The sequence below is a fragment of the Psittacula echo genome (genome assembly GCF_963264785.1).
Source record: "Psittacula echo genome assembly, chromosome: 4".
NCBI classification, from domain to species: Eukaryota; Metazoa; Chordata; class Aves; order Psittaciformes; family Psittacidae; genus Psittacula; species Psittacula echo.
In genome coordinates, this window is record NC_137738.1 from 28,740,724 (window position 1) to 28,763,482 (window position 22,759).

The following is a 22,759-nucleotide window of genomic DNA, read 5'->3' on the forward strand; positions in this document are numbered from 1 at the left end:
ATAATCGTAGTGTTGCAGAAATGAAGATTAACCGGGGGAGAGCTGTCTCCAGCCGGTGCCCCGGCCCTCAGCCCTTTGCCCTGGGCCGCCGTTCGCTGCGACTCTTCCCCTCCCACGGCATCTACGCTTCCCCGCCATTGAAACGTAAGGTAAAGCTGCGCTTCCCCGCGGGACATGAAAGCCTTCCGATCGGCTCCCCCCACCGCCGCCCCGCTGTGCACGGCACACCCGGCCCCGCTCGCCTCGGCCTCCCGTGGCCGCGCCGCTCCGCCCCGCGGCATTGTGGGGGCTGTAGGCGTCCGCCGCCGCCGCCCGCACTGCCGCTGTCCGCCGGCGCTGGGGTGGGACTGCAGCTCCCGGCGGCCGCGGGGCAGAGGGGCTCGGCCTGGGCGAGTGGCGGCGCGGGGAGGAGCCGCGGGCGGCCGAGTCGGCCCGTCACCTCGGCGCCGCGGAGAGAGACCGGCGCGGAGGGGAAGAGGCTGGCTGCGGCGGCGGCCAATGCGAAACTGGCTGGTGTTGTTGTGCCCCTGTGCGGTCGGGGTCGCGGTGCACCTCTGGCTGCTGCTTGGCTGCCCCGGCGGCCCCGGGAGACACCCGGCAGGTAGGGCAGGGGCACCCCGGGCGGGCAGGGCTCCCCCGCCACCGGGAAACTGGTGAGGAGAGGTCGGGGGTCGCGGGACTGGGCGCTTGAGGGGCTGGGGAACGGGGCGGCTCGGGACTGGGGCAGTTACCCGGGCCGGTGGCGACCCTGGGGGGGGGGGGGTGGCCCGCGCGGGGAAAGGAGGCTGAGGAGCGGCTGTGGCAGTTAAACGGTCGCGACCGACCCCCTGCTGCGTAGCGCCGCGGCGGTGCCGCGTGTCTGTGGCTGCGGGCAGTGCTTCTACCGACGGGTCTGGCTGCGGCTGCCGGGCACCTGGAGACAGCCCTCCGGGGGACGGCGCCCGGAGCGCCCGCGTGGGTTCACCGTGAGGTACCGAGTCGTTCCGTCGGGCAGTGGGTAGCCGCGCTGGCTCCGCGGCGCACACCGCAGGCACTGGACGCGGTGCGGGGTTGTCGAGGGTACGCTGCGGCGTTCTGTGGGGCTGAGCCCCTTCTGAACGTCCTCTGCGCTATGGGTGCCCCCCGCGCGCACTCATCCCACTTGTGCCGCGCTATTTCCGGTGCTAGAACAGCGCTCTGCGCCGTGCCGGGTCTGCCGTGGCGGTGGCCTTCAACACCCCTGTGGTGCAGAAAGTGACTCGCAGGATGGGGTGTGATCCAGCACTGGTGAAATCACACCCCGAAGGACTGTAGTTGTGCTCCTCATAAAATGAGTTGCAGTTTTGAGGCCGCAGGTGTGCATACCTCATAGAAACAGGCATCTGTTGGGACAGAAACTTTTATCAGCTACCCATCGGTGCTGTCTGAGAACATGAAGAAATACTCCGCAGGGTATCTGGAAAAAAATGGCAAGGAATAAATGGTGTTTTTTTACTTGAGATCTGCTTAGAACTCTGTCTAGGGACCCAGTAGCTTGTTCACCAACAAAGCCACGCTTTGCTACGGGTGCCAGTTCCCGGTGCAGTGTACTCAACACTGATTGCCAGCGGCAACTAATAATGCAGGTGTGAAAGATCGTGTATGTTTGCACGTTCTGAAGGCTGCAGAGCTGTACGGGTGTCTCTGTATTCTGGCCATTGCATGTCAAATGAATAGTGCTCACACTTGAATTGTAAAAGAACAGGAGTTCTGCCTGTTAGCCAGGACTGCGTTTGAATTGCCTGGCTGGGTTTGTTCCTCATCTTTCACTGTGCTGCTTTTGTAGCTTTACTGTGTTAATTTGGCTTTGGAAGTGGCAATGTGGAATCTCATTATGACCTTTCCTGCAGAAAGGTGCTTTCCACTAACAAGTATTTATAAAGAAAATCCAGAAGTTTCTCAGCTGGGGAGGGAGGGAGGGAGGGAAGGATCCTTGCTCTTCAGAGATTCACTGTTTCAAGCAGTTGTTATTGGCATTTGTGTTTGTTACTGTGAAACTGTGTTGCATTGGATGAAGTTAGGATAATTAGGGTTAAAAAACCTCAGTGCTTATTTTTAATACTGAAAGACTAAGTGCACATGTTGTTTGTGAAAGGGTTATTTAGTTGTAACCTGTTGTGTAATGTATTTACACGGGGAGAGAAAACCTGATACCTCTTATGGAAAGAGAACTTGTCTTTCATAGGAGAATGCTCAATATTTACATGTGTGGTCTATTTGTAAGTCTGATTCTCACATGATAATTTAAGGAAGAGCCTGCCTCTTAGTCTTCAAAGTACTGCCAAATGTACAAGCTGTAGTTACGGCTGCCTTGGCAAAGGGAAGAAGGATGGCTTAAGGGGGCCCCTTCTATTTCTGCTGGGATTTTGTATTGTATCTTTTTTAATATTATTCAGAGTGGTTTGGTAACATCAGTGCATTCATACACAAGAGTAAGAAGTGTCCTTATTTATTAAAAGGCTTCTTGATTCTGAAACTATTTAGGAAGATCAGGTACTGCCTGAGAAAGCCAGTCTTGTTTCATTTGATTATTGAAGGATCTTTTTTGCTTACTGCTCCAGCTCCTCATTATTACCTTCTAACTGGAATCACTGCTGTGAATGAAAGCTAAATCTGATCATGGGGCAGTGTTTTACAATAGCTGTGACATAAAAATGCATTATTCATGTATTCTTCAGTATTGCTGTGTGTCTCAGTAGTTGTGCAGTGTTGAACAGTTGCAAAATTAGCTACCAGTGGAGGTCAAAGGCAGGGTGAACAGCAGAGTTTAATTCCCCTCTCAGTAGTCATCATGCACATGTACACAAATGGAAATTTGTTAAAAAGTTAATAACCTGTTTTAATGATTATTTACCTTGACATTGTTGACGTGCTAACTCAAGAGTGGAATAGACATCTCTGGCTATCAATTCTGCTTACTACTTCTAATAAGCAACTCTTGGTCTCTGTCTTGAAATGGCAGTTGGGCAGCCTAAATTTGTTTAGTGAGGGTTGAGGGAGAGGCTATTCCAGAAGCTTGTTGTCTTGATTAGAAATGTTTTCTCATTTCTGTCCTAAACTCACTTGCAACTGGTTTATGCCCTTCTGTTCTTAAGGCTTTCAGTTAAAAGGTACTTCTCCTCCTTCAGGTACACCTTGATCATGTAACCATGGAGATCAAAGATACCTGTTTTAAACCTTTGTTTTCTTTAGCTGAGCAATTCATACCTTAAAGCTCATATAGTTCCAGCCCCCCTCCCCTGGATAGGAAGACCCTCTACTAGACCAGGTTGCTCAAAGCCCCATCCAACCTGGCCTTGAACACTGCCAGGGATGGGGCAGCCACAGCTTCTCTGGGCAACCTGTGTCAGGGCCTCACCACCCTCATAGTGAAGATTTTTCCTAATATCTAGTCTAAATTTACCTTCTTCCAGTTTAAAGCAATTCAGGTACTTCTGACATCTACTGGCAAAATAGGCTTTGTTTCAGGACAGCGTTTCATTTTTGTTGTCTGTAGGTCAGATGACTTGAAACAACGTTCCAGTCTTCACCCACTCCATCTACTTCTCTTCATCTATTGGAAGTATTGCCTTTAATAAAACTTCCTTCTTAACTACTTCATGTGAAAGGCCTGTGGTCTGCCTGCATACTTAGGCCCCCAGTTGTTTCTCTCCCTGTGCAGTATTCTGACTTTCTCGGTGTTCATGATCACTTTCACCTTGGTATCACAGAAGACACAGAACACTTTTTTTGGTAGGCAGTACTCTTTAATTGGAAAAAAATAAATAGTATCAGTTCCAAGACCAAAGGCACTGGCCTTTGTTTCAGTGTCCTGACTTTGGTGGCTCCTGCTTTCTCTTGGTTCATCAGTTAATGGGACTGTAATTCACATTTCCAAGCAAGACCTCTGCAAGAACTTGTTTTTAGGTTTAATATAAGTCCTTGTCTAACTGGTTGCAAACAAGTGCTATCCAAAGGAAGTTTGTGGGTAGGAAGCTTTAGTTAATTTTTGTAAAAATCTTAGATAAATGCTAATTATAAAATGACCTCAGAAACTCGGGAAGGAACAGACGGACCTGCTTTTAGCACTCCAGGTGGATTCATTGCTAATTGTGTGCTTTAATTGATGGCATAAGTTTTATTGACTAGGAAATTACTCACTGTAGGGCTTCAGTTACAGTGCCTAATCAGAAAGCCCCACACATTCCATGTAATATGCTGCTACTTTGCTGATGCTGATGCCCTTTAAGACGTTATTCCTGTTACATTTCTGGGGGTGTGTGGCAGCTAAGAATTGGCCCTTTTGGTTTTGTTACAGTCAATCTTTTACTAGTGAATAATTATGCAACAGATTAAAACCCACCATTTTCTAGAAGCTGCTTCTATGCCATCTGTTGTCCTGTGGTTCAGCACGTACTTCTTCAGGCGCTGGCCTCTGAAAGTGATGCCGTGCTCTGTAAGGAGAAATTCTCCCAAAATGTGTACTTTCTTAAGGAAACGAAGTTGTCTGAAGTCTGTTAAGCCTGTCTGTCAGGGAGCAGTATGCTTGGTCACAAAGTTATTTCATATTTTGGAGGCATGTAAACACTAATGGGCTGGTGGCGTTGGAAATTGAAACCTTCCATCAGTGGGTCAGGTTTGGCATTGGCAGTACCTGTGCAGTTCTGCTTAAAATGCTGGTTGTTTCCCAGCCTTCATCTATGAGATCTGACTATAGCATTGTTTCCAGGGGTGGGCCATCCCCAGCAAAAACAACCACCTCACCTTTGATGGGCATGAGATAACTGACAATCTACAACAAAAGTGACAATATTTTCCAACTGAATTGGGTTTCTTTTTAGAGTTTGCAGTTATTCTGTAAACTGGTGCCTGACACATTACAAACTACTAAGGAGCAGCACTGGAGCTGTGTTTTTGCGTTTTGGCATTGAAGTAGCTGGCAAAGAGTACCAGTTCTGCCAGGGTTGGAAAGCAGTGCTTCAGGCTGAAGGAAGGTCTTCACCAGTTGTCTTCAAAATTGCCTGCTGAGTAGAACAGCCTGGGAGCAGGCTTTTTGTTCCATGGGATCAGAGACTGGTAAGTTCTTTTCAAAGGATGAAGGTACTGTGCTCCTCTCCCCCCAGAAAGCGGGTGGAGGATGCATCATTTTCAGTGTTGCAAAAAGGATTTGATTTATTCCTTTTACGTCTATGCTTCTGATGCTTTTTCCATTGTCCCCGATTTGTCTGGAAGTGTTCAGTGCTGTATGGTGTTTAGAGGACCATCATCTCATCAATATTACTATTACACTTTGCAGTTCAGGACTCTGCTGTCCTATTTCTTTAAGGGACTGGTATTGTGAAAACAGAAAAATCCAGACTCTGCCTGCAGAGGTTTTTCCTCTTTCAACCTGTAGAGCTTGTTCAAAAGCTTGTTTGAAGGCTTGTCTGTTTCAAGGAGTACTGTGCTCCTGCAGAAACCAGGGGTGTGCATCTTAGTGGTTTTTACCTCTTGTATAAAGTAGGTGCCGCAGGGGAGTCCTGTAGCTCTGCTGGCAGAGAAACCTGTAATGCCGATGAGCTATACCGGATTATTTTAGGTGAAGAAGGTTAGAGAGAGGGAAAGACCTGCTTTTACTCATTGGTTTGTTCTTTTTCTCTGTGTGTCAGCATTCTTTGAATCCAGTTTAGTTCTGTCCGTTGTGTTTGTTTAGATCTTTCACAAAGCAGCACAGAAGAAAAAAGCATTAAGAAACAGGAATGTGATTGCAAAGTCGCTATAATAGGCAGAGATAACAACCTGGAGTGTGTGTGTGGGTTTTTTTGGAGGGGTATTGTTCCTTTTTAGTCCTATCTTATGAAGTGGATTAGTTGAGAATATCCTAAATAACTTAGGATAAATCATGCTGGAGGAGGCATCAGGGAGCAAACAAAAGGCCCAGGCTGTCTCAAGAGTCTGCAGAGAGAGCAGTAGGACATTGTGTCTTTTTCACAAGGTTTGTGGTGTTGGATAGGAAAGAGAAGGCCAGGAAGGGCATGTTCTCAGGGGGCAGTTTGTTCGTAAGACAGGCAGGCACATATTTAAAGAATGGAGGTCAGTCAAAACCAAGGCTTATGTTCTTGCCTGCTTTGTGAGTCACAGTTTCTTAGCTTTGTCACTTACCTGCACTGACTTGCTTAGTTCAGGACAGTAAAGTTTTCCTAGATTGCTAGCGAAGGTTATGGCATGTTGAAAATGTTTCCTTGATTGCAATAGGATTTTTGCTTCTTCTTGTGTTTCAGGTTCCCATTTCTCTTGCTTTTGAGTTACATTTTAATTATTGCTTCCAACTCAGGCCTGGTAATATGTGCATTCAATAAATCTTTGTCACTTTATATTTCTAGGTCCACTGGCCTTCTTTCCTCAGTGGAAGCTGAAACATTATGATGTTATTGTAGGTGTTTTGTCAGCTCGACACAATCATGAACTGCGCAGTGTTATAAGGAGCACTTGGTTCAAGCACCTGAAACAACATTCTGCACTAAGCCAACGGTAATTTCTAGTGTTTTGTAATTTGGTGGGAGGAAGACTATAATGCTTAAATATCCTGATTTAATTTTTTTTTAAGTATTTCCTTTGTTGCTTTATTTCTGAGCATCTTATACTCTGATTTATTTTTTTGTTTTTATGTCTGCTTAGTATCATATGAGACTGTTTCTTCTTCTGGACTGTAAGATTTTTATGCAAGGAATAAAATGTAATTATGTGACTGTTCACTGCTGTTTGTTTTGTAATTACTTGCCACTGTTCATTAGTGATGTATAAGACTCTCCTTCTTCTGTGTTGCAATGCACACTTTGTATGGGATGCAAGTTGGAATGCTTAGTAATCCAGGATACTTGAAAGAAGGCAGATTGCATTTGGTGAGAGAACCACAAAAAACTTAAAACAGCCTCAACTGCAAAGTGCAGGTTTATTTCCCACTGAGCCAGCCAGGTGCACAAAACTGCTGCAGTGTGAGTGACCAGCAGAACCCTTCCTGATTGCTTGCATAGACCTGACATTCTACAGACAGCTCTGTCGTTGCTGAGAAAGTTCTGCCGCAGTTCGTTCCTGGAAACTGTCATCTTGATAGGTCTCACATGTTGGTACCTGCCTTGCTCTGAAAGCCATTTATTGTTCTCAAATTTGGTGCCGCACACAGTTTGGAGTGAAGCATAGCTACTTCAGTCATCTAAAAATGTCACCTTTCATAGCTTATATGGAGTTCTAGGAGGATACTTAGCTGGTAGGTGAAAGGCTAGGCTATCGTGGATCCTCTTCGTACTGCTTCTTGTCTCCTCCTGACTGTTACACAATCATGATTTGGGCTGCAAAGAGCAATCTGTTGCTTTGCTACAACCCAAAATTGGGATGTTTCACTGTAACAGTCAGTCTGGAGTCCTTGTTCCTCCTTTGGTGCTGTGTGTCTTTTTTTTTTTTTTTTTTTTTTTTTTTGGTCTTTTTTTTTTTTTTTTTTTCTGTCATTGCCTTTTAAACGCAGAATATTTAAACACTTTTCAGTTAAGTAACAAAGCCAGGTGGGGAAGGGCAGGTCTTTGGGATCCCTCAGTGTTATCTTGGGTCCTTTCCTATTTAGTTTGCTGGCTGTCTTAAATCGCATTCCTAGCTGCCAATCTTCCTGCGTTCTCATTGTGAAATGTGACATGCTAATGTGGATTTGGAATGGAGCCCCTAAGAGTGGATTCACATGATTGCTTTGCATACAATCACCACTGATTTCTAAAGCATTGGAAGTCTTAATTCTGTGAAAGACAGGCTGTTGTGATGAAATAAGGTTATTGAAGATGGAGGGAGGAGGGAAGAGAACTGGTGTTAATAAAACCAAATTATTTTAGTGTCCTTGTGAAGTTTATAATAGGTGCACATGGTTGTGCTGTGCCAGTGGAGGACCGAGAAGACCCCTACTCCTGCAAACTTCTGAACATCAGTAACCCAGGTATAGCAGTTACCTTTTAAAAATTCTATGATCTGAACTAGAACTAATCATCTTTTCTGAGAGTAGTTTGGTTGCTTAACTGAGACAGCCGGGCTTGAAAATAAATGCCATCTAGAACTTGCTGTCTTAGCAGTTGCATAATCTTCCTGTAAGTACCCTGAGCAGGTGTGAAAGGAGAGATCTTTGGGGGTGTGAAGGGGGAGGCCATTGACTTCTAATGGATCTGTGTTTTCATTGCATTGGGGAACAGTCTGTCTCATATAACATACATTTTTACTTGATCTCTGTGTAAAATGGGGTTGGAAATAACCAGAATGACCTGGCGTAGTGTCATATGTGAAGAAAGTATCAAGGCACCAGAGTCTCAAATGTCAGATGGACTACTCTGGTGACAAAGTGAATTCTAAGCAAGCCTGGCTGATTGGTTTTTCAGATTTTGCTCTAGAGAGAAAAAAATTAAGAAATGTACTATGGGCAGAATAGTAATTGCTGACATACAAAAAAATCCTGATTAAAATTGTACATTCTTCCTGTCACCTTTTAGTTTTTAATTTTTGCTCTTTAATTGCAAGGTAAGTAAGGACTGTTTGGTACTCTAAGCCATGATTCACCATAAAATGAAACTTCTGTTACTTTCTCTTTGAATGACAACATCCACTGCTTAACCAGTCTCCTGAGAATAAATGGTACCTCAGGGTTGGAGGAGGAAATCATGCCAAAAAGCAGTCAGCAGAATTAAGTGAAGGTGTATGCCATTTTGATGAACAATTATTTTAATATGCTAATATACAGATATTCATGCAGGCAAATAGCATTTTTGTCTTCACTCTGGATTTACTGTGTTTCTAATATTGTCTTTGTGTATATGTAGACATTGACTTGCAATTGCTGGTAGCCTGCAGATTGCTGCATCACTCTGAATTTCTCCTTGCTGCAGTCTGCAGCCAGTTGTATTTTATTCTCCTCCAGCATTTGATTATCCTTGTGCATTTGCAAGCCATGCTCATTAATTGGAATGCTTTGCATGTATCCAATGTGCTTCATGGGTATCCAGTTTTAAAGAACTATGAAGTCTTCTCACATTACCTCTGTCCTTTCTTTTTCATACAGTTTTGAATCAGGAAATTGAAGCATTCAGTCTCCCTGAGGATGTACCTTCTGAGCTATCTGAAGACAGAATTGTCAGTGTGAACTTTCGTGTACTTTACCCCATTGTCATTACCAGTCTTGGGGTATTTTATGAGGCTGATGGGGTGGGATTCCAGAGGAACATTACTGTAAAGCTGTACCAGGCAGAACATGAGGTAGAGTGTTGTAGTTTTCTTTTGAAAATAGACTAAAGCATATTGTCACTTTATTGTGGATTAAATTCTTACAGAAAGCGACGCGCTGTATTGGTGATTAAAAGAGAAGTACTTAACTGACAGGCATATGAATAACATTTTTCTTCTGTTGCATTGCAAATTATTTCATACACACATCCCGGATGAGGAAAAGATGAAATGCTATGAGTTAATTTTAATGCTTTTTTGAAAGAACACTTGCATTTAATGCAAAGACACAGTTTTGATTGTGTTTGAGGTTCTAAAGTGTTGATAGGTATTGAGGAATAAAAATTAATCTGGTGAATGTATTTAAAACACATAAGAAGAAAGACACATTTGGCGCCTTCAAGCAGAGAGATGCAGGACAGCTGTAACCTTTTCTTGTCTGGCTTCTGGCAAGACATTTTGAGGTTTCTAGTGACTGTTATTATTTACAGGTAATAATCAAACTTTGGTGATAATTCTCCCACTCCCTAGCTGTTATGGGTTTGATAGAATAGCTTAGTGCTAACCGGGAGGAAAAAAAATTAATTGGGTATGATTGTTGCATTTGGTATATTGCATTTATCTCTACCAGTAACTTGATAGGCTAATTTCAAGACTTCTGGCTATGCTACAGTAGAAGGAGTTTTAAATTTAAGCTAATAATTAAAATGAAATACAGAAAATATACTGAAATATGGTTTGTGATGGATTTCCAAAGAGTTGGGTTTATGATAGACAAAAAAGAAAATATATTTTAATCAGGTTTATGTTTGCTAAATGTTAGAATTCTAAACCTTGAGAGCCTAATAACTTGATCTGTATTACCTTTTTAATTCCAGTGAAGGAAAAAAAATCGGCATCATAGGAGTGCTTGGAGAGTGTTTTCTGAAGACTGAGTCTGACAATGCAGTCTGGTGCAGAATCTTTTCAGTCATTTGGTGGCCTACATAATATAGTAGCAATTAAGTTTTAGGGGTCAGTTAATCCTTCAGTGCAATTAATAGTAGTCAGCTGTTCAAACAGAAGGCAGGAAGCCTGTAAACAAAGACGAGTCTGAGTGTTCCAAGTGATGTGTTCTGTTGGTTGGATTTTAGCTGAACTTGCACTTTCGTTCCATTGTTGATTGCTTCCACCGTATCAACCCAATACTTGAATTCTGTGGAGTCTGAGACTGTTGTGAGAATAAAACTTTCACTAAGCTTTGTACAATCAGTGAGCCTCCTTCCATTGTAACTGAGATGATCAAGATTTGCATAATCTCGCAGCACTTTTAATGTGGTTTGGTTTTTTTTCCTTTTCTGTTGTTCACAGGAAGCTCTCTTCAGTGCTCGCTTTAGTCCACCAAGCTGTGGAGTGCAAGTGAACAAATTGTGGTACAAGCCCGTGGAGCAGTTCATTTTGCCAGAGGTATGTGCAGAACCGCCTGCAGTCCTTTTAAATCAGCTGGAGAGACTGATAAAACTGGCCTTTGCATGAGGCAGAAAAAGGCAAGTGAAGACCTCTGGAATGTTAGCTGAGGGGATATGCTGAAAACCAGAATTTGTTTTTCACCATGTCATTATCACCAGTAGTTTTCAAAGCAAAAGCCTGAAAAATACAAATTGATTTAAAAATTACATTGACAAATAGTAGCAATTTCAGCAACTTTTTCAGTTTCTGAGTGAAAACTCTGCCTGCTTCAGTTCTGTGGAAGAGTTTACCAGAGAATGAGACACTTCTTTCCGCCTCCTGCTTTTTCATACATTAGTACACAAGATGAGGAGGGGGAGATGGCACAGATTTTTAGCGAACAGCTGGAAAAGAGGGTACTCCTTCTGTAACAGCAAGATGATGTGTGTTATGTTTGGAATGATGGTATTAGTTGAACAGTTGTAATTAAAAAAGCTGTTACTGAGGGCTACTGAAATTTTGGTTGTTCCTTTTGTGGATGCACAAGCGAGGATTTTTTTTGTTCATTGAACCGTGCAAAGAAAAAACAAGAATTTAGAACTTCAAGATCTTTAGGAGGGTCCATCTGTAATGTACTAGAGGAAGTACGTGATGCACAGAAGACTGACATTTGGAGTTTCAAAACTTGTCAGCATCCTTCAGCAGAAGTGGGTTGGTTGGTTGTTTGATTTTAATGGGGGGCCCCCTCATAAATTTGGGAGAAAACTGCTTTTTGGTCGGTAATGAGTGTTAACGTTCTTGCTTGTCCTGAGATACTGTTAGCTAAAGTAACACGGCAGAGTCTTTTTTTTTTTGAACCTCTTTGGGACTGGGGATGCAGTCCAAGAGCGGGGTTTTGGTATAGGGATATAGAACCTACTTGTGTCTGCTTAGGATGGAAAGTGATTAAACACTGAAGGAACAGAATATAGGTAGGAAAAAACCTGATATTGTTACAGTGAACGTTTAATGAATATAAGTTGATTTAGAATGAAAATTCTAGTTCAGCAGACCCTCCTAGGTACAAGGATCCCAGTGGACCAGTGATACCTCACTAAATATGTCACTGCCATTTTAGGCTGTTTCCCTCCACTTAAATGTTCTCCCATATGACTGGATCCTTGCTGCTATTTCTGTAAGTTGTCTTTGGGTCTGGTTTATTTTCTTATGCCAGAAATCAAGTGTTTTATGAAAGAATGGAGTACAAGAGGAAAGGACGTTTGGGGCCAGTTTAATCCCTGCTTTATTCCCCTGGGTAAGAATGAATGCATTTGGAAACCTGCTCTTTTTAAGGCAAATCAGCAGCTGATTAATTGGTTTCTCATCTGAACCAGTTTTTACTGGGTACTGTGCATGTTTGTTATGCTGGCAGGAGACCTTTCTGGTGAGCAGACCTCTTGCAGTATTTTGTGCTATATGTTTGACAATCTAACTTGATATCAAAATGATTCAGGGTTTTTTACCTCTTTTAAGAAAGAGTATTGGTTAGCCAGTGGTTTGGTAGTTTTAACATGTAAGCCTTTTCCCTGTAAGCCTTTGTTGTGATACACTAAAATTCTAGGCAGTTGTAATTTTGCTATAAATGATTGCCGTTTTCCTGAAAGGCAGATGGGAAGTATTTCATTTGGAAAGGGGATATTAGTATTCATATATTTCTTTGTGTGGGCTTCCTTAATCTGATACGTGTCATGCACTGAATGCTTACAGAATAACATGATGTTTCTAATGTAGATTAATAGGATTTATGCACAGCATGTAGTCTCCTGTGATACTTAGGATGCTGAACCATACAAGATGATTCAGAGGAGATAGAATGCCCACGTGTTCCTACCTACTTGTTTGAGAGCAATAAATTTAGTGAACTGTTTAATTGTCGTAAGATGGTTTCTGAGACATCTATTCTCTGCCTTTCCACCTTCAAGAAATAATGGGTTGTACAGACTGCTGAAAAGTGTCATTCATCTTCCAGCTGAAGTGCTGCTCTTTCTGTTGTCTTGGGGAAAGGAAGGGAAATGCAGCATTAGAATAAGCATCTGGGAAGCCAGATTGTCAAAGACAGAATCGATCATTCGGTTTTGGAATGACTGAAAGCACAGAAAAGCAGAACCACTAGCAGACAACTAAAACTCACACAGGGGCTCTTACAGCTAAGTCTTAGCAATGCACTTACTCTGTCAAAAAGCCACGGGTTGCTTGCATGAAAATGGGACTTTGTACTATGCATGCTCTGTATTACTAATGGGGAGTAGTTGGAGAAACCAAAAGCAAAGCACCGTTTGACATTAGGAAAGGAGTTTGACAGGTCTGCATTATGTCAGTACACCTGTTCGGTATTCACTGTAAATGCCACTGCGCTCTGGCAGCAACAAGGCTGGAATTAAGTGGGGAAAAGCAGATGATGTAGTCTCAGGTGTGCCACTATTTTTTTTGCTTTAAGCATGTTCAGGCCTCAGCTTACTTACTCAGTAAGCAGCCTAGAGTAAGAACAGCTGAAGGCTAAAGTCATTAGAAAATTTGCTTACAAGTCTCTGAACCTGGAAAATACGATAGTTTGCAGCTTCAGGACACCTTGCACTGAGGTTCACTGGTAATAACTGATTAAGACTTGTGGCACAGGTTTGAAGTCAGTATCAGTAATAGTCAGTGGTGAGAATTCTAATGTTTCTGGTTGCTAAGTGAAAGGACTCTCAGGCTCACTAAACAATTTGCCAAAGGCTGTGTGTGTAAACAGGGCAGGGAAGTGAGATTAGAGCCGAGTCCCTACAGCAAAAAACATTGGAATGAGAGATGACAGCCTCTGCAAATAGAGGAATTGAGCTTTTGGGTTTTACTGTGCAGGGTATTAAGGGGTTCTGCAACTAAAAAAATTCAGTAGTGGTCCATTTGTTTTGGTAACTCACAGGTAATTAAACAAACAAGGGGGAAGATACTGAGCATGCAAGTCAGGCTTGAATAAACACTGACCAGCTCTCTCTATTATGCGATTGTAAAGCTGGCATTATAAATAATAGATGGGAGACTTCTGAAATATGCAGCTGGCATTATATACCGAGACTGCTGCAAATGTTAAGACCTCCTTCTAGAGGAAAACAATGAATTGAGCTGAACTCTAAGCTAAACTTAATGGTATGTCAGTAACTGGGGAGTTTCTGGAGAAGGTTTTTGGAGTACAAGGAAGCTGAAATGGAGAAGAGCTGAGAGGTCAGTACAAGTAAATAGACTTCCTACTGCAACAGAAATGCATCTACAAATAGTTGAAACCAGTTATTGTGGGGTGTCCCTGCCCATGGCAGGGGGGTTGGAACTAGACGATCTTAAGGTCCTTTCCAACCCTAACTATTCTATGATTCTATGATTCTATTTCTCTGTTCCAAGGTCCACACTAGCTACTAGTGTTTTTCCTGTGAAATTGGAGAAACAGATCGGAGTGTCCTCCTCTAGCAGTCAGGGGTATAATCACCCTGCACCTACTCTATGACCTTGTCATAAGGGTGAAATTGCTTTTAAAAGATTAAAAAATGTAATACCACCAGTACTCTTACCTGTACAACATAGCAGTTGTCCCCTTGCATGTTCTCAGGGGTCTTCAGGAAAGTCTTACATAAAATGGGTAATAGTTAGACTGTTAGCTGGATCAGTTTCAAGTTGAGGTGAAATGCTTTAAAGTGCAAGAACTTTTGTTCTTATTCTTGTATGTGTATCTATCTATCTATACACACAAACCATGGAGTGACATAACTTAAATAGATAGTTAAAACCCAGAAAGTTTTAAATCTATTCACTTGCCTTTCTTCTTTCCCAAGACGGGAGGTCAGAGTTCTGTGACTCTCCTACAGTGGCTTGTGACAGCTTTGCCAGGATAAAGGTGGCTGTATTTTCCTTTGAGTTTTGCTGATGTCAGGATTGAGTCTCTGATCTCTGGTTTTGGCAGATAACTAAAAAGCTGCACTTATTTCCAGATCTGTTTTAATGTATTCTCTTTGTAATGCTGGATTTTGTAGTTGATTTTTAAAGATTCACTTCAGGTCATCTTTAAATGCCATCTTAGTGAAGTTAAAAATCCAAAGCCTTTTACAGTAGGCTTCTGTTAAAAGTTGAATGTTCTCAATACAGAGATTCATGATTAGTGTTAAAAGCATGATTACCTGTTACTGAGTTTCACAGATGTATTTCTTTCATGTGTAGCTTGTTTTACTTACACTTCAATAAAAATATCTTACGCTGTGCGTTCAGGCTGTAACTTTCATGAAGCTGACTATTTTAAAATAAAACCCCCAAACTGTTTGATTTTCATTCTTTAAGTCTTTGAATAGCTGCGTAACAGCATTTTACTCTTTTACCAGAGTTTTGAAGGTACCATTGTGTGGGAAAGCCAGGATCTTCAGGGTCTTGTTTCAAGAAACCTTCATAAAGTGACGGTGAATGATGGAGGGGGTGTTTTCAGAGTCATTACCGTGAGTCACATCACTTTCCCTTTCACCATGCTTCTATTTTACTTACAAGTCTTGGGTATTTAGCATTTCACTTTCCTTATGACTCTGTAAATCATTAATTCGGTTGGGCTTCTTCTGTTGTCTTGGAGGGCAAATTTGCTTTGTCTGGGGAAAGGACAAGGGCATACAAAAAATTATGCTAGTAAGTGGCATTTTCTTTTAATTTGAAGCAAGTAAAGTTCATCTGTTGTCTTTGTCAGGTGTGAAGCAGTATCAGTGTATCAGATGGCAAAATGTGGGTCGAAAATCCTGTGCTGTAATCCCGACTGATGAAATTAAGCCTGTTTTTTGCTTTTTGCAGTATGTCTCTCTTCTGTCAAAACATTTCTTGCTTTAAACGTGCTGTGCTGTTGTAACTTAGCATTAACTGTAAATAACTTTACATTCTGATCTCGGCTTTGAAACCAGTTTTCTAAAAGTTTCAGTGGGACTGCTGGTTTCAGGTGAAACTTCAAAAAATGCCACAAAACTTTACAGTTAAAAACGTTAGCCTGACTCTTCCGTTATGCAGGTACCTAAACCGGAAGAGCTTTAAGTGAATTTAGTTCTCAGGTGCCAGAAAACGTCACACCTTCAAACCACAGGGAAAAACAAATCAGTAATGAGAGAGGAACTGATTTATTTCTTTCCCTTTATCTGTCCCTAGCAGGCGGGGGAAGGGTCACTGCCACATGAGCTTACAGAAGGTGTGGAGGGAATAGCAGGGGGTTTTATCTACACTATTCAAGGTAAGTCTACAAAATGTAGCATCGCATTTGATGTTAATATAAAACAGAAACTTTAAATTACGTTTCTGAGGTAAAATTTGTGCTATCTCTATGAACTTGATGATCTTGTTTTCTTTTAGTAGAAACAATTAGTTTCTTTCAATTTTTGGGGGGAGGGGGTGGTGGTGTTATGCCTAATATCAATGTCCTGGTGTGGTTTCGTTGCTTCCCCTTTGTTGGCCACGCCAACCGACTTGCAACCCTTTGTCTTTTTAATAGAAATACCTTTTTTTTTTTTAATCTAGACTGTCTTCTCTGTCCTTCTTTTTGTTACCCAAACCCAAGTTAAAAAAGATCGTGCAATGAAATCTTTCCCTGATAACTTTCACGTTTTTTCCAGTCCTGCTACTGCTGCTAGAAGTACTGTGTTGTGATGTTTAATGTTGACTACTGACAGTGACTACTACCTAACATAGCCTGCTTTTCCAACCTTGTTGTTGGTGTTTTACACATTTTTCAGCAGAATGTTCAGAGAGTCCATAGAAGCCCTTTCCAATGCCTGAGATTTTAGCCACGTAGCACTAGAGGAGATGTATTCTTGTTAGTCCATCATAGCCAACAGAAGGAGTGACCTTCAGAGCGTTATTCCCATGGCCTGGCAGATACAACTGGGCAATCTGTTGTCTTCTTATCTGTGTAGGAGCCTAAACTGAGGTGTGCTAGAGCGCTTATTCAGAAAGCTCTTCGATACCACAAACTATCTCCTTACAACAAATTTAGTATTCCTACAATGCTTGGTGGTTTTTAGCCTCTACCAGCAGTCAGTTCTGTGATGTGGTTCAGCAGGTGCTACCCATGCTATATCAAAGCAATGTGAATTTGATTATATTTAACATCAGATTTTTGTTTGTTTGCTTGGGAGTTTATTTTTTTAATGCTAGATAGACATGCTTAGGAGCCATTGATGTAACAGCAGCCTTTTTACTCTAACAGTAAGAGTTAATAGGGAAGTCCCAAACAGCTCTTTTATATTAAAGACCCTTAAAAAGTTGAATCCTTTCATTACCGAAAAGTTAAGAGAATACTTTTTAACTTTAACTTTCTGTATTGAGCCTTACCCCAAAAATCTGCAACTTTTAACATTTCTGAGAAATTTTTAATTACAGGATTTTCATAACCCTGTTGAGTTGAACACTTCTTCAGATTCATTTGTCAATATGTCGTGTGTGATTCAAGAGAAACATCTGAAGTAAACAAAGATGCATCTCTTCATTCTAATGATGGGTGTTGTTTCTCTCAGAAGGTGATGCTCTTTTGAAAAGCCTCCATACTCGCCCAGAAAGGTTTACGAGTCACATAAAAAATCTTGACAAAGAAGATGCTTTATTGAAGGAAGAAAGCAGCACCTATGATGATATTGTCTTTGTAGATGTTATTGACACTTACAGAAATGTTCCAGCCAAACTGCTGAACTTCTACCGATGGTAAGTTGAAAAGAAAGTATTTCCTCTTGGAAATGCTGTTTGTAGGGCAAGGTGATTCAGCACATTACTCACCTGACAGGTTCCATGAAATACATAGCTGTATCTCACAATTTTGGGGGCATGTAATGAGTAACATAACAGGATCTATATTTCTTGATTGCTGACCCTTGGTGACTCAGGTGAACATGCGCTGGCAAGACAGGCTTCTGCTCTAGGAGTCCTGGTGTGAAAACTTTCTTGCTTCCTTGAAATTTCTTTTGTTTCTGACTGAAAACTAGCAGCTTTGACCTTTTAAGGGATTGCTTTTGACCAGTTTGTATACTTAAGTGTTTCAGTTTGTTTGATTCTTGTCCTATCACTGGGCACCACTGAAAAGAGCCTGGCTCTGTCTACTTGCACCATCACTTCAGGTATTTATACACATTGGTGATGCTCCCTGAGCCTTCTCCAGGCTCAACAGTCCCAGCACTCTCAGCATCTCCTCACAGGAGAGATGCTCCAGTTACTTAATCATCTTGGTGGCCCTTTGTTGCACTTTCCATCCAGTCTGTCCATGTCTCTTATATGGGAGTGCCTAAGGCAGCACCTTGTACTCCAGATGTGGCATCACCAGTGCTGAGTAGAGGAGAAGGACAGGAAGCTTGTGTATAGGTGGGGCAGAAGGCTGAGTGGAAGACTTTCCGCAGTGTATTACATTGTGTTGAATCTAGTAAGTTTATTACCTCAAATTTATAACTCCATTACTCTGAGACAACTGTTTCAATTAATTGATGTTGCTGTGGAGGAAGAAATAGCTGAGAGTTTTAGTGGCTTGTTAGATTATGCCCTTATCTAGCAAATTAATGATTGTGAATGTAACTGAAAAACTGAACCATGCTTTCAGTTCTAAAAAGGGAGTTTAAATGACAAGACTTAGATCTTTCTGATCATTTCTTACAGGTTAGCACATTTTTCAAGATTTAGTAATCAAAGGCTTCAGGAAAATGCCTTTCTTAGTAAGAGTTACCCTTAAAACCAATGTTCCTTTAATCAACCCAGGAATAGTGCCTAGAATCCTAATCTGCTTTGGGTATTTTACAAATGACAGATACTCAACTGTTTCAAACAGGTAAAGATTATTTTTTTTCATATTTGAAGGGTGCTTTACTGAGGAAGAATTAAGTACCAAGTTGTTTCCACAGATGTTTCTTACAACCTTCTGCAGTTGTATTGCCCTTGAACTGACTGTCTCATCCTGAAGAATAGGCTACTGACATGTAGCCAGTGGCTTTTAACAGCTGTGCTGCCATCCTCATCAGGGATTCATATCCCTCTGAGGTCAATACTGTTTAAGACAGATTAGTACACCCACCATCTGTCTTGGAGAACAAAACTTCCAAGTTTGTTTTCTTCTGCTCATATGTAAATCCATGTTGTAACATCATCATCGGATGCAGCTGCATCTCCTTTCTGTAGCAAGTCAGCCTTGGTCAGTAGGGAAAGACATTCCTTCCCCTATGCTTCCCTAAAAACCCTTGTGGCATGTTCTGTTGTGTAACTGTAGTTTGTGGGCTGCAGCTCAGCATCTCATTGCTTTTCTTTTTGGCTACAGGACAGTTGAATCAGCGAGCTTTGATTTGTTGCTGAAGACAGATGACGACTGCTACATTGATTTGGAGGCTGTTTTTAACAGGATAATGCAGAAAAAATTGGACAGGCCAAACATTTGGTGGGGGAAGTGAGTTTTTATTTTAACTTAAGAGATACCACGTCTTTAGTGAATGACTTACTGCTTTAAGTCTCTTTTCTGTGGGCTTTCCTCTTCTGTCTATGGAAGCTAGTTATAAAACGCAGGATTTTTGTATGTGTAAAACTTTGAAACTCAGAATAGAGAAATCGGCTCTTCACAATAGCTTTCCAGAGTGTGTCTTTACGAGTTAACTTGCTGAATATCTTACTTAGTTTTAAAATGTGTTGCATATGTCTTTGCTATGGTACTTAATAAAAGCATTCCAGCAGTGACGTTAAAAGGCCAGTATGTACTAGACTTGTAAATGTTACTTTTTTTGAAGCCATTGTGATTTTTCTGGTGGGCTTGAAGAAACAGGATAAATGGGAGAAACAAAATTGCCTTTATAGTCTGCACTTTATTTGAAATGGTAGATCTGATTCATGAATTCTTGATTGAGTTTCCCAGCCTGTATTACACTTGTGAATAACTAGGAGGATCAAAATAGCCCATCTCTTCCTTTCCTTCCAACCACCAGGAATGCATTGCTACACTGCTGTAACATCCAATGGAGCAGAAATGCTATGCTGCTATAGCATTCAGTATAGCACAATGGCTCAATGTTTTTTCCTGTTGCCATCTGCTTACTGAAGAAAAGCTGGCCTTTGCTGCTAAAGGTGGCTTGCTTCATAAATCTGGTTCTGACTGTTGCTTACTCATAAGATGATTTAATAAGGTGTGTGGAAGCGTGTGTGTGTGTGTGTGTGTAATAGCTGGCTATCTTGTGATGATCTCAAGTATCTGTGTGGTGAGCATCTGTTCTGTAGCCTGTAGAAAAACTCTGAGTGCCTGGTGCCTGTTAAATTTTACCTCAAGACAAGGCTAAGATTGAAGGTGAGGTAGGTTCCTTCTACCAATTTCAAAGGTCAGGATCTTCTGAACAAGGTGGAGACCAACTTGCAAAAGTTAAAATAGCACTGCGTATAAGCTGTCTGGGCTGCTGTTCCAGCTGATGTAGGGAAAGCTCTTCTGCACTATGTTCTTGGCTGTTAGAGCCAAAGATGCGACACCAAAGAGATTGCCCTCCTCTCTGGTGTCCTTACCCATGCAATGGTAGGTGTCTCTATCTTTGTGTTGCTGCCTGTTATGGACATGCTCCTTGGCCAGAATTTTCTGGTTATGTGTTCTGCTTTCTGTGTAAACACCAAGTATACAGGCGTCTTCTGAGTGGTTCTGGGAACCCTTACAAGCTCTCATGCCTTTAGACTCAGTGACATCTTGTATATTTAGACTTGAGCGTTGGGGCAAAGTAAAAATGAAATGCTTTTAGGTTTCTCCCTGAGCTGGTCATGGTGTGTGGAGACCTTAACTTCCTGAGCAGAATGTTCATATATCATACATGTATAACCCTCCTCAGTCTGGAGGGGTTTGCAGCCTTCCTACTATGACATGCCAGAGTGAGAGACACTGAATCTAAAGTGAATTCAGGGATCAGATCTGACTTTTATCTGCTTGGTGCTTTTAACATGTCAGCTTCAGCTGTGAATATGTGGAGTCTGGTAACAGATCTGCCACTCAAATGCAGTTCCTCTCCTATGGGGCTGTTGTCTGAGGTGACAATTCGTAGAAGCTCACTAAAGCTTTTTGCTGTTTGTGCTCATGACTTGAGCCTGTTTGCAAAAAGGGGCAGAACCTGCTGCATTGGCATAACGACACTTACTTAGCTCTGAGAGAGTGAAGTACTGTGAGTACAGTGGCACCAGCCTGTTCCCAAACAAGAGAAGCGGAGCATTTCTCACTGCCTGGCGCACCAGTTTAACAGAGTCCGTAGGGCTGTGTGGTGCAGCAGGGTGTTAAAGCTGTGCTGCACTGCCTGGGGATGGGAATCAGTGTGAACAGAGTGTGCACGGCGGGCTTTCTGCAGGCCTCCTGTAGCGAGTACAGTCTGTCTTAGAGAAGATGAGTGCCAGGAAGGTTTTTGTAACTCTGATGGCAGCCTTTGTTTATCATCCACTTTGCTGAGTTTCATCTGGAAAACAGCTTAGAGAAGGTATATATAAAACCCAGTACTTAGCCTTGCTTCCTGTTTCTTAAGCAGCCACTAGTTTTATCAGGAAAACTGGATTTGTAACATGGTTGTAACTGCGCTCCTGCTGGAGGCACCAACTTTGTGTTGTGTTGGTTAACCAAAAGCGCACAGATGTTCCATTACAGAAGACAGGTAAGCCTCCCTGCACTTACCTGGATCAAATCCCAGCAGCAGGGGCAGACATGCTTAAGACCTGACCGTCAGTGTTGTGTTTTTTCTGTTTTGAGAACCTTCTATCCTTACCCAAAACTGAGACCAAACAATAGTTACACTTAAAGCTGTTGTGTTTGATTACATGGGTGCTCTGGAGAACTAAGGCTAGGAATTATAATCACCTTCTACTTCTTCCTGTTACTATTGTTTATCATCAATATTACCTCAGTTGTTAGCAGTGTTCATAGGTTTCACAGAGAGCTTTGTCTAAACATCTCATGGCTAACATGGTCTTCAGTTTCAGATTGAATTGGGCAGTTGATCGCACTGGGAAATGGCAAGAGCTGGAGTACCCAAGCCCTGCATATCCAGCCTTTGCTTGTGGGTCTGGCTATGTCATCTCCAAAGACATTGTTCAGTGGCTGGCAAGCAACTCTGAAAGATTAAAGACATACCAGGTAGGAAAACATTGGTTCACTTAAACTTGTCTGGGGAGCAGCATGTGTACTGTATGAGTTGGAAAGAACACTGCTCAAGTGTTTGTGTTGGGTTGTCCTAGTTGGCTTTTTGCAGTGCTTTTGGTTGCTACGCTTAGTATCTGTTGTAGGTCGAAGCACAACTATGTTGGACTGAGAACCTCTGGAGCTGTAATACTCTCTTTTTTTAAGAACAACCTATTTTCAGAGGAAAGCTGGGAGGATTAATTTAACACCTCTAGAATATACAGACATAGGTTTTTGTGAATTAGGATAAATTGCATCATGTACCAGCAGTAAAAAAAGGTAACTACAAAGTCATGCCTCATGCTTTCCTGGTGCTAACATCTGTATGGTTTATTTTAATGTGTCATCTCAGGGTGAAGATGTGAGTATGGGCATCTGGATGGCAGCTGTAGGACCTAAGCGATATCAAGTAAGTCTGAAGAAATTCCCTGCGCTTTTGGAAAGAGAACATGCCTGTTGCTCCAGCTGGCATGAAATAGGGAAATTATTATTATTTTTTTTTAATTAAAAAAAAAAAATTAAAAGAAATCGGATTAAAATCCAGAAAATCGTTCAGAGGAGTTTAAAAGAAAAAAAAAAAAGTTAAAATCACAAACCCCTCATGCTCCAAATAGGTCTAGCAGATCAGAGAGGGACATACATACATCTCCAGTTGGTGACCTCCGTGTGCAAAGTTTGTTGGTAGACACAATGAAAACCTGATTCTTGGAAGTAAAGACTTTTGAAGAATAAATTATTTGTAAGAAAAACAATTGAAATGGTTCTCTCTCTAACAAACAGGATAGTCTCTGGTTATGTGAGAAGACGTGTGAGAGCGGCATGCTGTCTTCCCCACAGTACTCTCCCCAGGAACTGAGAGAGCTCTGGAGACTGAAGGAACTTTGTGGAGATCCTTGTAGATGTGAGGAAAGATGATGGATTTGCCTTGGA

General features: G+C 42.0%; 1 protein-coding gene across 1 annotated transcript; it reads left to right on the top strand.

The window, feature by feature from the left end:
- Positions 1–437: 437 nt before the first annotated feature.
- Positions 438–22,750, top strand: B3GALNT2 (beta-1,3-N-acetylgalactosaminyltransferase 2). The gene is made up of 12 exons (XM_080615711.1): positions 438–601; positions 6,360–6,507; positions 7,854–7,954; positions 9,065–9,258; positions 10,576–10,671; positions 15,036–15,146; positions 15,835–15,913; positions 17,193–17,376; positions 18,968–19,093; positions 21,625–21,784; positions 22,182–22,238; positions 22,610–22,750. Exons 1-12 carry the CDS (start codon positions 499–501, stop codon positions 22,742–22,744), a joined length of 1,494 nt encoding a protein of 497 aa, XP_080471837.1. The 5' UTR covers positions 438–498; the 3' UTR covers positions 22,745–22,750.
- Positions 22,751–22,759: the final 9 nt, after the last annotated feature.